Genomic DNA, 18,203 nt, shown 5'->3' on the forward strand with positions numbered 1-18,203 from the left:
TGGCTGATCATTAGACTCTTTAACTGCTCCTGGGGAAATGGCACTGGGGCTCCTTATTGGGGGGATAATTAGAAAACACAGTGGAAAAGTAAGCTTTCGCCTTTATACACATGTACACCGACCGACACAAACAAAAACACACACTCACTCTTTCTCGCACACGCTCACACACAGCGAAACAAATTTCTGACTGCAGTCATCAGCTGTTTCTTTTTTTTTTTCCTTCCCTCAGAGGCGCAGGAGGATAAATCTCCGTTTGGAGTTACTGAAGCAGAAAGTCCCACATGTTCCTCGTTATTTGACCTCGTGTCTTCATCATCAACGCGGCGCCACGTTTTCCGAGCGACACCTCGTGTGCCCTTGTGACTAGATGACTCTAATATCCATGAATTACTTCGAAGGAGCTCGTCTCTCCTGTTTTTCCGCCGCGCTGATGAATACACGTCTTGACGGGGCATGTCGCACGCAGCCATGTGTCACGCGTGGGCCACGAAAGCCGGGCGGGCAGAGGAGCTCATATAGAAGGAAGCTGCCATCACCTTGGATATTGCCGTCTGCACCTCTGACGGGTCAGAGATGTAATCAATAGTTATTTCTTCCTGAAAATTATTTAGTTTACACCGAGCTTTATTGGCTGCCCCCGAGTAATTCATCACTGTCAGAAGAGGTATGTGGGGCCTGTCTGGCAGCTCTTCCTGCACCATAAGTCATATCGTCACATCGGCAGTGGAGATAGTGCAAAGACCTCCTGGGAATGATGTTATTCAAGCTGCAAGCCCAAGTGGCTGAAGCCTGTTGTTACCGAGCTGGATTTTCCAAACGCGATTGGTACATTTTACCAGATATCCTCAACAAATAAAGCCCTCTTTACATCTTTACCTCATAATTTAGGCCATAATCCTACAGTATCTAACCAAAAATCCCAATTTACAGGGAACTAGGATTTTAGACACTCATAGATATCAATCTACTAAATATGCCCGATTTTTTTCCATCGAGATACGTCAATTATTCACTGGGAAATTGGTGTTAAGTGTAAAAAAGAAAAAGGGGATAACATTTTCTTGATCTATTCTCTGATTTGGGTCCACACCACGAAATGTAATTGTTTTTTTCCCTGACCCATATCACATCTTTCCACCAAGCTTTGTGGAAATCTGTTTGGTTGTTTTTGTGTAATCTTTCTTACAAACAAACAGGAAAAGGGGGGGAAAACATAATCTCCTTTGCAGGCGTGAAGATGTGTTCACGTGCTCTGCATCGTTTCTCTACTGCTTTTCATTCTGCCTGAGCTGCTATGCAAATTATTAAGTTACAGTTCCTCATATTTATATATATCCAGCAGCTCAATAAACTCCTGCCTCTACAAATTATTTCCGTGTGATAAATTGTCTGTTTCCGTGTTTGTGTGAGAGAGACCAGAAAAAGGGAATAAGGGAGGCCGAGAGGGCAAATTCACACTGCTGCCCTCAGCGACTCAACTTAACTTCATCATCAACCCTGTTAATGATGGAGCCTGCAGGCACAGGGCTTCCAAAAAACAGACAGATACACACAAACTAAAATAGGCATTCATAAAACAGTCCTGGGCTAAGAAACAGTCCAAGTCCGTCCCCTGCTATCAGAGGGTCACTTTTCCAGGACCTGTTACAAAAGGGAGTTTTATCTTTTTCACAATATCTTTGCTGAGTAGAATCAAATGCAGCGTTGATTATCAAATATTGATTCTGCATGGCTGTCACACTGGCCCATTTTCTAATTCATGGCAACAGACACTGGAGTCTTCCTGCACGGTTTTCATCACGCATCCCACATCTCACCTCCCACTGGTTGTGCGGCGACTGGTTCTTGAGCTGGATCAGCCAATCCTGTTGGCCGTCGAACACGGCGCAGTGGTGCATGGTGATGATGACGGGCCGAGTCAACAGGGCCCCGGGTGGCCCGCAGCTCACCACGGGGCCCAGCACAGTTTGACCATCATCCACCTCGGGCCTGGAGGTGCACAGAGAATAACACAGTTACACATGCAGGCAGAATACGATGCCGTTTAGTGAGGATGTGACAGCAGCCTCGGCGTGTGCGAGAGCTGACAGGGGTAAAACACGGCTCTGGGGCGTGGATGTGGCAGGCGGTGCTGCGTACCTCATGTTGTCCTTCCTCTGAACCGTCACATACATCTCATACAGTCTGCCCTGAGGAATGGCCCCCGCTGGAATTAGCAGGCTCACCCCTGGGGAGAACGGAAAACAGAGAGACACAAAAACAGGCAGATGTAAGAAAAAAATCTGGGTGATAAAAGAAATGTCAGGTAGACTCGAGAAGTCTTCATTGCTACTTGTGCTGTCAATACCTGCCATTAATCTAAGGTTAATTGTTATTTTGGCAATTATTTGAGTCAATGAGATCATAGAGAAAAACATTAGGCCAGGATAATAACAAGAAATCTAAAGGTCCCTCATTAAAGCGGTACATTGATCCTAAAAACAAAGAAACAGGCAAATAAACGGACTGGACTGAAAACCACACTTCCTCGATGGGGGTCATTACTTATTACTCGAGTAAAAGGGAAAGTCCTCTGAAACAATTGGACCCCAAGGCTCACACGGTGAATCTCAGTTACAAACCCACTGAGATAATTAACCTGTAAGCTCCTTAATGCTTTAATGTTTCATGACTGTATTTGTAACGTGGATATGCTAATGTGGGACGACACCAGTAAAGAGCAGTTAAAGCCCCAGTGAGAAGTAATAATTATTTTTCTTAGAAAAAAAAACTGCAATAATCCCAACTCCCCCTCAGTCCCACACATAAAAACTCTGGCACTTTACTGCCTGTTCCCTGATGATGTGACATTTCATTTCTAAAATCAATGCTCTCCCTCCTCGTCACACAATCCTCATAGTGCTGCAGCCGGCGAGATTTACATTTTTCCATCTCAGATTGATTTGATATGTCCTGTCCGATATGTATTTTAGGATCCCAACCCCACCCCCCACATTCCCTCATGCACACACACAGTTTCCTTTCTGGAGGGGGTTGCTCAGATCATCTCATCGATTTCCCATGTCCTTGTAGTGAAGTTTTTCAAATAGGGTAACACACAGATTCTCTTGCTAGGTAGCGGCATCACAACCCTGCACCGGGGACGTCTCGCTCGCTGCCACTCTCCCTCGCAGCGAAAGCTCCAAAGAGATCGGTAATGCATTATAAACATGCAAAACACCAAACAGCCGCACTGCCACTGCCACTGCCACCAAACATTTCATTACCCAGACACATGAACGGATCAGATATCAAATGTGCTCTTACCTCTCCCTATGTAACACGATGAGGTGGCCGAGCGCAAGCGGCAGCTGAGATTTTTTTTTGGACTGGAATTAATAAAAAACAAAAAAAAAAAGGGGAAAAACTCCAGAAACCTAAGAAGTCGGTGTATCCTTTTAATGTCGCTGCGAGTTTGTCTGAGCCTGTCAACACGCATCTGTGGCGTGTTACAAGCAGCCCGCGTGGTTTTGATGTGAGGATAGCGTGGCTAATGTAAGCCGACTGAAACAGTACACCTCTGCTCCAGCGCTGGTGGTGCATTCACACACACCTAAAGGTATCCATCAGCTCTTTCGGTGTGCGGTCAATATGCTGATGGGTCACATATGGTTTGGCGTATTGTTTCAAAGCCGTGTCTCTGTGCGTTACGGTTACACACCGGTGGACGTGGCGACATGACGCAGTGCAGATCTCGTACACACGCAAGTTTACACTGTGCACTTTCAATATTGGCTTTTTATCCCATGAATTGTTGTAGCGCATGTTTTTGATTCAGTTTATTATTGGATCTGCTTGTTTGACAAATGATACTTAAAAGGTGTTTGTCAGTAAAACCAAAAAAAATGTAAAGTTGTAATCTGTCCATATCTGCATTATTTTCTGAGCAGGTAACAAACTACAAACTGATCAAACAAACAATAACTTCTTGGAAACGTGTGTAAACTTTATCCAACACAAGGTAGGCGGTGATGTGAAGGGCGGGGAACAGTCGTCCATTGTTTTGTTGCCTCTTGGCTGGATTATTGTAATTCCCTGCATGTGCTGTTGACCCTGACCTATTCACGCTTCAACAGCAAAGGTGACCAGGTTATTGGCACCAGGTTTTCTGTTGCTGCTTCCCGGCTCAGGTCTTCCTTCCCTCTTGAACTTTTCACCTTTCCTATTATTGTTGGATTTTAAATCAATCTTTTAGCCACCTTCCTTTTTGTTTGTCTTGCATTTATTCATCCCGAGATTCTGTTTATTTATTTCCATCTGCATTGATTTTTTCCCTACAACTCCTTTATTTATAGACACTTAATGTGCTAATTCATCTGCTGCCATTTGGGTCAACTCCTGTTGTTTTTAAACGTCCTATAAGAAGCTAGTGCACCCGGCCAAGAAACAGTCTGGAAAGTCAGTCACAATGTTTTCACTTCTTTAAAATGACCTCACTCTGTTTGGTCTGACTGAAAAAGGTCCCCACAAAGACTGAAGTACACACACACCCTGTCTGGCTCTTTCTCCCTCACACACAATGACATATTCTTACATGTAATGTGGAACCCACTGAGAAAATGAAAAACCCGCGGCTCCATTTGCAACAGACAAAAGACGGCTAATGAGTTTTAAGATGAACTACGAGAGAATGTGCGGGAACTAGCAGATCCCTCTTCCGTGAATCACAACTATGTTCTTTTTCTGCATATTTTCGGACGTGCAGCCCGGATGCCTGTTTATAGGAAATATGAACCGAATGACACAACAAAAAAACACAAATGTGAAGACAATTCCTCTCGTTGTCTGGCAGCGTACCTGAGTTGGGCACAATGAGGTGCCCCCCCTGGGAGCTGAAGGAGCCCAGCGCGCTGCAGGACGGGTCCCGGGTGCGGAGCAGCGTCTGGGTCTGCGTGCGGCGACCCATCGTGCTGTCGCTGTTGTCCAGGAGGCAGTGCGGCAGCTTAGGGGACAGTTTGGAGGAGAACTCCCCCCCCAGGTCGTCCTGTGGGGTCACTAAGCCCGAGGAGTTGTACACCTTAATCTTCAGGTTGGGCAGCGGGTCGAGCAGAGGCGAGTTGGTCATGGGGATTTTGTCGGCCACATCGTGGAGGGCGTAGACGGGGCCCCGGTACAAGGCAGCTGCTGAGGTCAGGTCAGGGGCCGCTGTCAGGAGCTCAGCTGGAGAAGAAAAGGGACGTCAGTCAAGCAGAGTAAATGTTCTAGTGATCACGCACTCGTTCTGAAACATGCAGAGAACTTGAAACCCCAAATAACGACGAGAAAACGAAGTGTTGGCAGCAATCAGCGTGACGGCAGCCTGGCTTCACTCAGTTTGTTTTTCACTCTTTAGGGGAGTCCACTTCGCCACCCGGAAAAAATCAGTCAGTCAGCGGAGGTATGGGGGCAGCTGTGATTCATCAGCGACAGATGGCGTCGCTAACACTCGGTTTAGCCGGTAGGTATCAGTGTGAATGTTCAATAGGCGGACTGAGTGGGTGGAGTGAGGGCAGCGGGAGCTCTCTCCGTCCTCCAGCCTCTCCGACAACACTTAGTTTCTAAACGAGGCCGATTAGAAAGTAGGTAAAAAGTTGTTTTCGGAGATGAGAGCGGAGGCAGAATAATGAGTCACTGTCTTCACCATCGCTGCTGGTGGTAGTGAACTGGTTATAGTAGCATTCATGTTTGTGTTCCTCTCATTAGAGATCAAAAGTCATTTTTTTCCCCCATCAATAACCATGCTTACACTACATGGAGTTTGATGTATACTCAGATACTGTTTATAGTCATTGATTTTTGCAATAAAAAAAAAAGTATGAAAGTTAAAAATCGCCCTGTAGTCCCAATAAACCTATTAAATCATGGGAATTGAATAATAATAATTATTAAATATGTGTGTACAAGCCTGTGAAACCTTTCTTGATTGGCCTGGTGCTGGAGTTACAAATAAAAGAGGCACATTTATTAAAGATTTTGGCTTTAACTCCCAATTGAGCATTTGTTACCCAAGTTATTATTCATGGCAAGCGTCCTTTTGAATGTTACATTAAATATCGTGCCCCTTCTATTCTATTTGTATATGTTGTATATTTTTTTTTCCAATCCCCACTCTATTTACGACACAGTGCCTGTGATCTGCGTGTTTCCCTGCCGTCTTGTTGCCCAGCTCGCTGCCACCTCTCCTCTTCCCTGCGGTCTCACTTTTAAGTTCCGCATCATCAGCCCAAATCTAATTACAGTTTAATATGCGACATACAGAGCGGCCTAATTACAGCTAAATTCCGGAGCATAGGCATCACCCCGATGTGCATTTTAATGGTTTTGACCGCACTAGCATGCTGCCTGTGTTTCCCTCACAGAATCACCTACAGCTCACCTACAGTCACAGAGGCAACGCGGAGGCATGTAACACACATGTGCTTCCAGAGCCACCGAGTCTCATCAGGTTAATGCTATCGATGCTCAAGCGAGACTGAAAAAACAATGAATAACTGAAAATTGAAAAAGTGCATGGAATGTGTGGACAGATCTTCTTTAATAGGATATTAATCATAAATGTACTTATTTCAATTGATTGTTGAGTCAAAATTTGTCAACTGCTGGACTCTAGGTTTTTATTTTACTGTGCAAGTTTTGCTTTTTATTTAGTATTAAGATAAAACTTTTCAGATTAAGATATTAACAAATATTTCAGCATCTGTTGCCTCATGAAACCTAAGTGTGTTATTTTCATTATATCAAGTTAAAAATTGCACATTTCAGTCGTTATCGATTGTCATCACCATAAATGTCACATTATTATTTCTTTAAAGTTTAAAATTACGTTTGCCAAATAGCAAAACCTTTAAAATATCTGAGGTAGATCCCCTAAATGTTAGCACACCTCACTGTGATTGCACGATGCATAGGAAATAAATCAATATATACGAGACCTTTACTATATTGCTATTGATTCATATTATATTGCTATAGTTATTAATATCGTATTATTGCCCGGCCCTAGAGGGATCAGGTGTTCACTAGCTGACTCACAGTTGATGTAAAAAGCCACTCGAACCCCCCACAAGCAAGACAACCACATCTCGTGCTACATCACATCTCTCCTGTGCCCCACCTTTACGGGACGTCTTGATGCTGACTGGCTGGAAGCCGCCGTTCAGGGCGGAGGAATCGAGGATGTCGGAGTCGAAGTCCCGGTGGTTCTTCCTGTAGATGAAGAGCGCCACGACCACAGAGATGACCAGGCACATGATCACCGCTATGACGATACCCACGTACAGAGTTACGTCGTCTGTACTGGGGGCCACTGGAGGAGGAGGAAGAGGAGGAGGAGGATGAAGAGGGTCGAGGGGTGACATAGGAAAAGAGACAAAACACAAGAGAAAAAAAGATGTGTAAGATCTCAAAGGCTTTTATCAACAGTGTTAACCCTTCTTTATTAGTATGCAGGAGTTGTGATAAAGACTAATATCCTGGTTTAAGATTGAGCCGGATATTAATAACCATGTATGGGGGAAATAAGGGCTGACCTGCTGTGGCAATCAGTCGGTGTGTTGATGGAATAAAACGGGACATTACTAATTGTCAAAAGTAAAACTGCATGATGTTGCATACGTCGTGAATCACTTTGGGTCATTTTCTCCTTTAGCTTTGACGTTCAACGTTGTATTGACTTTATTTTGAAAGTGCACAGAAACACACACATACACACAGTCGTAACTTCTTCGTCCATGTCAGTGACTCATGGTTCATATGTCTCTGTAGAAGCTTTATGTGTGTGTGTGTGTGTGTGTGTGTGTGTGTGTGTGTGTCTGTGTGCACAGTGCATGATCAAGGTAACAGTAAGCAACAACATAAACCCTGTGGACAATAGTACAATTAATAAGGAAGGCTCCTCCGGTGCAACCCAATGACACACGGTCCTAACAAGCAGGCTCAGAAGCCAGATCCAAAGTTCTGAAGACGGAGACATGGACGTCTTCATCTTCAAATTGCCGTGCTCTGTGTTGGAGTTCAGAGTCGCTCTCCGGCTTTGTTCTCACACAGTGCAGATACGATCTAGACATCGCTTGCATTTCTCAAATTGTCTTTCATCTCCCTCCCAGGGTCTCGCTGTCCACTTTCCAGCTGGAGAAACCTCTGTGATTACCAGGCCTGGCATGGGAACGCGGCTGTTAGAGACGCAGACTCCGACAGCCACTCATTACAGATCAGACCTTTTAATGGATTGCCTACTGACTGGTTTGAACTCTCGGTGGCGTTCGGTAAGAAAAATGTCCTTCGCCCGTCACCGAGCTGACAAATGGGTCGGGGGGGAGGGAACTCTCTTGTGGGAGGACATGTGTGAGCTTGTGTAGGAATAAGTACACACTGCACATGTCAGGGGAGTGAACAAAAAAGTAAAAAACAAAACAAAGTACAGTATTACTATAGTAACCTAATAAGGGAATATTTCAGATGATTTGAGTATGCAAAGGGGGGGGGGATCTCCACCAGTAGATGGCAGCATCAGACATTAATCCCTGCACAGCACTTTGAGGACGTTCATGATGGCCAAGCGTTTGTGTAAATTAGCCTTGTGTGTCTCAGCCGTACAGATGGCCCTCAATCTGTCTCCTGCACAAAGAAGGAGGAAGAGCAAGAGCAGAGTACTTCTGTGGCAAGCTAAAGACACAAGTTGTGTCATTTTTTTTGATCACACACTCGAGATAGTAAGTGCGTTCTCTCCCTTTTCTCCGGATATGACTAGATTTTTCCACCTAAATAGGCTTTTTAATGTGTTTTATCTGTGCATCTGTTTAAAACCCATTAAGTTCCATGCTTTTAGAGAACCCCTACTAAGCTGAAATTGGGTATGACCTTCCTAACAAGGACATTATAAACACAGTGATTTAAAAAAAAGTAGATACTCTCTTATGTTTAAGATGTACTGAATGGCTGCAGTTAAATGGGGCGGGCGGGCGGGGGGGGGGGGGGGGATTTAATGCTGCACAGTCATTTCAAAGAATATTTCCCTTCAGCTCCGAGGAAAGACGTGTGCGGACCGGGCGTTCTATTTCCAGCCCTGACAGAGACATCAGACTAAGGAGGAGTGTCAAGATACATCCTCATATATGTTCGACCCCTCTAATCCTTCCTCTGGCACAGACACCAGCAGAAAACAGAGCTCGGCACCAATGATCAAAGTCAGGGAATGTAATTTCATTCTCCCCCTGCAGATATTTAACATATATCCCCCCCTCGGTGGAACAATCTCACGTCCGCACTTTGATGATAAAGGCGGCAACCTGCTAAGTGTACGCATTGAAATGTATCACATAGATTAATACAATCCTTTTGAACATGAGCCACTGTCGGGAAGGGGAAAAAGGTACAAGAGATTGGAAATGGAAAGAGATTATTGAACATTCCATTCCCTGTGAGATTTACAGTGCCGAGGTAGAGATACAAAAGACACAGGCCAATTGTCGGGGGGGAGTTCATGAGGAGCAACAGGGTAAAAGGGCAGCGTCGGGTCGGACTTACAGCGCGGTAACGTGGCTGTGATCAGGCAGCAGCCATGCTAGCAGATGAACTTTATGAGAGAGGACGAAGCAGGAATGAGAAACGAGGGAGTGACGAAACATACACGGACAAGAAAAGAACAACCGCAAACATGTATCTTCCTTCTGTTACCAAATGTTTACCTAACAGAATGAAAATACATGTCGATTCATCTGACAGTGCAAAAAAAACATGAAATGAAGCCACAGATTGGAGACAATCAAAGACGAGAATCAATGAAAAAACGTACGTAAAAATGACAAATGATAACAAATAAAAAAACAACAACTCACATGAATTCCCCAAATCACTCTTGTCACTCTCTTTTGCCTCTGAGGACTTCTGATAAAAGGAACCTTGAGGAGAGGAAGGGATGTGGAAGAGAGAGGGAGGGAGGGAGAGGGTAGGGGAGAGATGGTGGGAGACGGATGATGAAAATCAAATTTAAGCCAACAGAAAAACAAACTCAACAGATGAGACAGCAACAAACTCATGAGTAGGAGCGATGACACGGGGAAGTGATCTTTCTTGATTTGCCCCCCCCCCCCCCCTCCTCTCCAGATCTGTGCATAGCGTATAGAGATGGATGAGACGAGCGGGATGGGGGGGGGACATGGAGGTTCTGTGAGGGAGGGGCGTGATCCATCAACTGGGCTTAGTGCCTCCGCCTCCGCCTCCGCAGCAGGACTGATGCTGGCAGGTGAGGGGGGAATGGAGGAGCTGATAAAGTGTGGGCTCCTGCAGAGTCAATAGAAGCTATGCAGCCTTGCATCGGTCACTCGAAGGCGGATGGAGAGGGTGGTGCGTGAAATAAAAGGAACAATTATGTTAGGAAAGAAGGGGATTGGAAAGAAGGACAGAGATTTGGGGGAAAAAAGGCTTTTCAGGCCCAAATGGGGCTTTGTTGTGGACAGGTAATATGTTGAATTGAAGAGGAGAGCGGGCTCCAATGGCAGCCGGGGAAGGCGCACTGAAGTACACATAATATTCAGTCTCCCTGGGACATCCATAAACAACTATACAAACAATGAAGTCCTTATTGGAGAGGGGCAGAGCCACAGGCAGACAAGTGGAGCGACAGGAAAATCAATGGCTTGATAGATGGGGCTGGTGTGTACATGTAATCAGGCAACAGGGAGGCCGGGCCGGAGCAGGGGGGGTGGGGGGGGGGGGGCGTCAGGGTCAGTCTAACTGATGGCCCGTCCGAACCCATCCTGGAGAGTTTCTGTTGGTCCTGACCGAGCCCTCGACAGCGGAGCGGGGTGAGGGCGTGCTTCAGTGGGTGGGCTGCGAGGAGGAAACCTCAGAGACAGACAAAATGATTCCTGTGCTGACAGCGCGGGGCCTCGGAGGAAAGGGGGTGCGTACAGGAAATCACTGTCTGTGTTTGAGTCGTAAATTATTTGAATGTGGCAGGAATCCAACCTCTGGGAATCCGCTGTCGTCTGGCAGAACCGATGTCATCATTTCCGAGAGCTACAAGTTAATTCGGGTATTTACTTCCAAATCCATACGGCGGAACATGATGATACCATCAGTCTGCATTGGATCGAAATCCTGTCGACCACTTGTAAGTCACTTCCTGTTGAGGTGAACCCTTGAATCGGGATTCTCCGCTGTTTGCCTTTGCCGTCCAGATCAATACGAGGAGACAATGTCAAGTCGGAAAGAGCAACTTACCAAACGCTGGGAAAACAACATCAGAATCAAAGAGCGAGCGCAAGTGTCAGAGTTGTGAAAGTGCAAGCTCTCCATATCAATGTGTAGATACTTAACTTTGTGGAATCCAACCCCAATCTCCCCCCCCCACCGGAATGTCTAAATGCGATGAACACGCTACAAAGTAAATTACAACGCAACTCTTTCCTTTCTGGCGCGGGTCGGCTGAGTTTTTTTTACAGCGCGCCTGAAACAGAGAAACACCAGGAGCTCTGTTTCTCATATCGCGTTCCTCTGCCAGATTCCTGAGATGGATGGCAATTGAGAGGATTTAAATAAATTCAAACAACCGAAAATGAGATCAAGCTGCAACGGAATCCACGGACACGTGTTTGCTCAGACCCCAGCGCTGCACTGGAGGGAGCCGCTCAGCGGTCCAAGGTGAGTTCAGATTGCACACAACTTCCATTCCCAATCATATTTGCGATAACGTGAGCTTTCGGATAATGGGCCGGTCTCCTAAACGCTAGTGGAAATGGTCATTAGCATTGACATAAGTGGCTTCACCCTTTTAGCTTCCAAAAAAAAAAATCCATCTCTGAAACGATCCTAAATCTATATCATTACGACTTTATATTCTCTGCAAACTGGCCATCAAGCCGGCGAGTAGTAATGCTCCTGTGATAGGCTGAGTTACGGAGGGCGGGCGGCGGGGGAGTGAATGTGTGCTTGTGCCGCAGAGGGAAATAAAACAAGATGAATAAAGACGTTAAACGAAATCACCGCACGCTGAAGTCATAGTTTCCTGTCATTCCTCGGTACATGTGCGCGTACAGCGTGTGTTTACTTTGGACAGACGCACGCAGATCCCTCCACCAGCTGCATGTAAGATGCATGTCGACTGCCAATGAGTGCATCATGTCAGCAGCACACAGTGTAGGTAGCAGTTTGAAACCTCGCAGGGCAGGAAGGCTCAGATCAGCGCACACAGTGACGACCAGCTGCATCGAGCTGCAGACATCCAGCAGCCGAGTGCTTTCACATTGATGGTGTCGGTGTCACTATCACCATCTGCAGCAGGTTATGCATACAATGGAGGCATCTGTGATTACGTGAGGCTCTAACCCCTTCAAAGATGTTAATTGGAGATGAATGGAGAATAAATCAGCTCCTATGCACCGCAGTGAATTCAGCCATTTCACTCTGTTCCTCTGTCTCTGGTTATAACAGAACCTGTACTGGCACGAAGGCAAAGACCGAACGAGAAGATGAAACTCCAGTGTTTAAAATAGTTTACCCTTTAACTTCACAGCACGCGCGATGCACACATGCAGCAGGATTCCAATCTGTCAATGTGTTATGAAGGGAGAGGGGGCAGCACTGTGGGCCGAACTGCACTCAGAGGCTGTTTTTAACTTGATGGAAGAAAGAGAAGCACAAAACAATCGGCCGCCTGCAGAAGAAATATCTGGCGGCACCTCAGACCGGCTCCGGCTCTTTTGTTGTGAACAACAATACAAATAAATCCAGTAGAAGAATTGTGATTTCTTTTCTACGGGAGGGAGGAACTCTGCAGCGACCTGGAGACTCTGCTTCCAATGACTACGTACAATACATGGTCACTTCCCGACACGTGTAATTGGCAGCTCGGGAGAAAGGAGCAAGTCTTCACTTGTGCCACTGTGGCTTTGTGATTCCTCGAACCCTAACCCGAGGAATCCACAGTTTGAAAATAAAGGTAGTAATCAGAGCAGCTAGGAAGCCGTGACCTCCCTTATGTAATTACAACATAATCACTTATTATTATTTTAAATATAACTCCCGACTGCTTGAATTGTGACACGGATAACTACTTAGTGTGTTTCCCTTTGTGGCCCTGGTCTGGTTACATTTTAAGCAAAGCTGACACAGGGAGAGACGTGCAGTGGTTTCTGCTTTTATGTCACTTTTTTCTCCGGCAGCTTTAGGTGGATTATGCATGTGCAAATAAAGAGAATCAGATCGAGTGCGGAGGACAGAGAGAAAGCATTTCAGCATGTCTTATTGTTTATGTATGAGTGAAGTGAAGCGGAGTGAGCGAGAGACGGGGTGAAAGTGTCATGTGGGGATGTGAAACACAGCGTGGTGATGAAAGAGCCGAGGGAGACTCATGGCTAAAGAAATGTCTTTGGTTGGCGGGTCAGAGAGAGTAGCAGAGGATTAGTCGAGTACTCACTCTGCATGCACAGCCCATCGGTGCAGTTCTTGGACTGGAGCACCGTGCCCTCACAGTCCTTCCCCCCGTTTTTCGGTGCCGGGACGTTGCATTCTCTCCTCCTCCAGTGGGTGCACTCTGTCCCACAGGTGGACCACTTACTCCACTCTGTCCACAGGCCATCCACTACCACACAACAAACAGGACACACCAGGACAGAGTGAATGAGATGGCAAATGAGGAGATGAAGACACAAGTTGTGTGTGTGCGGGAGTGGGTGCGAGGACACGTGATCGAGACGGCGAGGGGATGTGCGTGGGAGGGGGGGACACACATAAAGGCGGAGGCACAAACAGAGCGAAATATGCAAACACAGAGTTGCATCATATTTTTTTTGTGTATTTAACATTTGCACACCCCGAACCTCTATCCACCCACTAACGTGTGGGTGTATTGAAATGTTGTGTCAGTACCTGGGCAGAGAGGGTTGCACGCCAGCTTCTGGATGCCCTGCCCCTCGCAGATGGCACCGCCGTTGAGGGGCGCCGGGTTGGTGCAGCTGCGTGTGCGTTTCTGGTAACCGCGGCCACAGCGGCTGTTACACACCGACCACTCCGTCCATGTGGACCAGCCACCATTCACTGGAACACATGGTAAAAAAAGGACGTGTTATATGCTTTCTCAGCTCTCACTCGGGTGGCTTCACCGAAAGGGAAATCATATTTAAAAACATGTTATAAAGTTACGAAGGGAAAAAAAGGAAATAGAAAGTGTAGACTGAGGTGCAATAAAACATTAAAAAAAAAGATTAAAAAAAAAGAACAAATGAAACACAATTTTAAAATGTATTAAAAGCATAAACACAAATACAACATTTGGATTTTTGGTTTGGTTTGTCGTGAGTGAGAATTACCGGCACATTGTTAACTGTTATTTGAATCTTGGACAGATCAGTTTACGGTCATTAACTCACTGTTAAATACACAGTGCAAGTTTTATATTGTTGCGTTCTGACCCTGAAATCTCAGGTCGTTACTGTGCCAGGCAGCCAGACAGTGAATTCCGGTCCGATTGCTGCGCATTTTCCATTCACTGATTCCTCCTAATGCCTCCCTTCCTCTCTCATCCATCTCTGTCAGCGACTAAATCCAGTGGAGAGTGACACCAGGGCTTGTGGCTGAGAACAAGGCTGTGGCATTTTGAGATGGTGGAGCCCCCCCCCCCCCCCCCCCCCCCCCCCCCCCCCCCAGAGCCTCTGACTTTCAAATGCGACATGCTTAAGAGTGAAGCCCGAAATATTGAACTCTTGGGGAAGACGGCCAAAAGCCCCCACACTTCCTTACTGTCTGCTCTCTTGTCCTCCGTGGATTATGGCTCTATCTTTTCTCTCCCTCTCTCCGAGTCTCGTTTTTCCTCCTTTTTCCTGCCAGCTCGTGCTCCTGTTTCCAGTGTCCTTGCATTGGCTCGGGCTGGAAACCACCGGGCTAAAAACACACTGCCTATCCGTCTCTCTGTTTTATGACTAGCATCAGACACAAGTCTTACTTATTCTTTTGGGCTTCACATCCAGCTTTGTGGGGATGTGCTTTTTCACATACGGCTCAGCAGCACACAGCTTTGTGGAAAGGGGGGGGGGGGGGGGGGGGGGATAAAGAAGCCAGCACAGCACAAACAGATGAGCCTGTGGCTTGAGTTACTTTTTCTCAAGAATGAGTCAACATGAGAGTTTTTTTAAACTACATAAACTGAGTTCCTGACAGTAAAAACCTTGAAGACTGCGAACCTTGTCCCTGAAATCAACTTTCTCAAATGTACAACTTGTGTTAATGCATTACTCTTAAATTGATACCCCGATAGCCATATTATCCTCAGTGCTCAGTTAAATTCAACCCAAAGTGCTATTGTACACTTAAATTAGTTTTTTTGAGCTGTAAACTGAATTATATGACTGTTTTTTGATGAAACACATTAACGCCGGTTTTTAAAATCACATTTGTGGCCAAATCTTATTTCTAAATCCACATATGGGTTGAAAACGCCCTCTAGTATTTCAAACCATCTTGAACCGTGCAGGGGCCAATGCTTAGGTTGAGTTAACATTTTGGGACGTCTCCACTTCATGACATTTATAGTTTTTTTAAGAGGTGGGCCGCACTTTTTCAAATCCGTGCTGAAACTAAATCCCCAAACCACCACATCGTCTATTCAGAGACGTCTCCCATTCTCTCACACACACGCCGTCCGAGAGCCAGTGGTGTGAACAGCTCGGTAGGTGTGTCTGAGCCCTGCCGCCCAGCACTGCCTTCCAAAGGCATTTCTTAATTTCCAGGGAGAGATATTCAGTGAAGTGAAGTTCCACTATAACTAACAACCAGCAAAACAAGGTATTTTCACTCCATCCAGTCTGACTGAGCTGTTCATAAACCCTGATGTGGCTGTGATCTACCTTAATGATTAAGATTAAGATGCATTTATTAGTCCCAAACACATGCACAGACATGCAAAGGCACACTCATGCAGGTAGGGAAATTTAACTTCTGCTTTTGACCCATCTGGTGCAGGACACACAGAGCAGTGAGCGACCATGTACGGAGCTCCGGGAGCAGATGTTGGGGGAGTAAGGTGCCTTGCTCAGGGGCACTAGACAGGGTAGGGAGACTCTTGGATTTTTGGACAGATCAATCCAGGTTCGTCTTTTGTTGTCTCTCCTTGGAGTCGAACCAGAGACGAACCAGAGACCTTCTCTGCCCATAGTCCAAGTTTCTGCCACTAGACCACCGCCTCTCTAATGCCCCCAAAAAGTAAATCTGCAGTATCACAAGGCGTCCTATCAGAACCAGGATGAACTCCACGCCGGCCTCAGTTAACTGAACTATGGAGAGGAGTAGTCGCTGCGTACAGGAAAACAATCTCCCAGGTTTTAAAGGAGCATGTGTTTCATGTGTCACTGCTCCTGTATCGAGTAGCCTCCAGCAGACGTGGAAGTTTGAGCTTCACAGCCGCGCGGTGACAGTCGTGTTCGGTTGATGTTGGGGAGACGGCGGGTGAGTCTGTGTGAATCCACAGCGGGGGTTCCTTTAAGGACGGCTCAGCCACATCAGCACCTTGCTAGAGTTTCAGAGAAAAATCACAAATCTCCAACTTCTCCGCGCACCTCGCGGTAGGAACAAAATGAGGTGAAGTTGCGTGCCAGAGAGAGAGAGAGAGAAAGAGAGAGAGAGAGAGAGAGAGAGGTTCACTTCATGCAGAGTGACTTTGAAATTTGTCTCATTCTGAGTTGAGCCGACTTCTGATGCTTCTCTCTCATGTGGCCGATAACATCAACGTTTTTTGGGTCATGAGATGTCACACCCACTGGATGTTCAGTGTGGTATTATTATTTTACCGTAGACAATGACTGTGGCGGTGGTGCTGCGCCTCTTGGCCACGATGTTCTTCGCCACACAGGTGTAGTTGGCCGTGTCGGAGAGACGCGCCTGCTTGATGATCAGGTTGTGGTCGATGGTGATGTAGAAGTTCCTGTCGTCCGCGGGATCAATAACCTCTTCGTTCTTCAGCCACTCCACCTGAGAAGAAGAAGAAGAGGAGCACGACGTGAGAGTCGACATAAGACAGGCTGACCTTGTTAAAATGTAAAGTGTTTAAACAGCTACAGGTTTTCTTGTGTCTGTCTAACTTCTGAAGTAGTGAAGGCCAGGATCAGAGCCCGGTCTCTGAGGTCCTGCTACAAAGAGTCAATAGCAATCAGGCTCTTTTTATTCTCCCCCTAGAACAAAGCACAACAGTCAAGGCAGCAGCGTCAGGAGCCAGAGAAATAAAACTCCACACTTCCTGAAGCAGAGAGGCTCCCTGACCTTTCCTCACGAGTTCCACATCCCTAAATGATACCGAGGCTGAACTCCTGGCACCATCACAGAACAGGGGACGTTTAAAGCCGTAAATCACCCCCAAATCCTTTTTCTCCCCCCTCCCCCCCGCCTCCCCCTCAGCTTCACAAAAAGAAATCGCACGTCTCATGCCTCACACCTCTGCAGCCGCTTTGATTTAAGAGAAATATTTCCTGCTCCTCTGGTTTTCTTCAAAGAAGCTGTCCAGTCATGAGGAGGCCTGGCACACAGCAGACGTCCTGTGTATTGTGAAATCCAATGAGGACCACGGCCTGATAAGAGATAAGACACCGAGGAGCAGCACAGGCACAGATAAGAGAGGGATGTTTAGAAAGGCTCTTTCCCACGAGAGATAAAGTATCTAAAAAAAATAAAATCTGGTGCAATAACCTGATACGAGTCCTGCCAAGACAAAACAGTCTCACCTCACTATTGTTAACTGTTGGATTGCTTGTGAAACACCAGAGGAATAGTGTAGTGGTGCAGACAGGTACAAAACAGTGGCCAGGGCCTGCATTGTTAGAAGTTTCTCAAAGGGGAAGATGGGGCTGATTGTGACTGGCTCAGATGCATCACCAGCTCCTCCAGTATCTGAGTTAGCCGTTAGCTCGACATGGCAGAAATAAATTCACATTTAACCTCTACCTGCGAGGCCCCGCCTTCGGATCAGCTCGTGCAACCCGCGGCATCGCACCTCATAAGACACCAACGCCCATGACGGAACTTACATCTGAGCACACACTGCACGCAGAAGTTAATATGAGCCCAGCTTCACCCAGTGCCAGTGTGATGTGTGGCCTCTGCCGATTTGGTTCTTATGAGTGTTTCCCTCCATAAACATGGATCAGCTGAATTAATCGCAGGGAGCCGGGAGGGAGAGGATTCCCTCGGCAGCCGTA

At 46.5% G+C, this 18,203-nt stretch overlaps 1 protein-coding gene across 1 annotated transcript in view; it reads right to left on the reverse strand.

Annotated features, from left to right (window-relative positions):
* unc5cb (unc-5 netrin receptor Cb) overlaps positions 1–18,203 on the reverse strand; it is a 113,702-nt gene that overhangs the window by 6,786 nt on the left and 88,713 nt on the right. The window contains exons 5-11 of the mRNA XM_062413278.1: positions 16,803–16,983; positions 13,891–14,058; positions 13,439–13,603; positions 7,136–7,327; positions 4,840–5,202; positions 2,143–2,230; positions 1,821–1,992 (exon numbers count right to left, since the gene is read on the reverse strand). Coding sequence (XP_062269262.1) covers positions 1,821–1,992; positions 2,143–2,230; positions 4,840–5,202; positions 7,136–7,327; positions 13,439–13,603; positions 13,891–14,058; positions 16,803–16,983 — 1,329 coding nt within the window. The remainder of the gene's footprint in view (positions 1–1,820; positions 1,993–2,142; positions 2,231–4,839; positions 5,203–7,135; positions 7,328–13,438; positions 13,604–13,890; positions 14,059–16,802; positions 16,984–18,203) is intronic.

The sequence above is a fragment of the Platichthys flesus genome, chromosome 19 (genome assembly GCF_949316205.1).
Source record: "Platichthys flesus chromosome 19, fPlaFle2.1, whole genome shotgun sequence".
Classification (NCBI taxonomy): Eukaryota; Metazoa; Chordata; class Actinopteri; order Pleuronectiformes; family Pleuronectidae; genus Platichthys; species Platichthys flesus.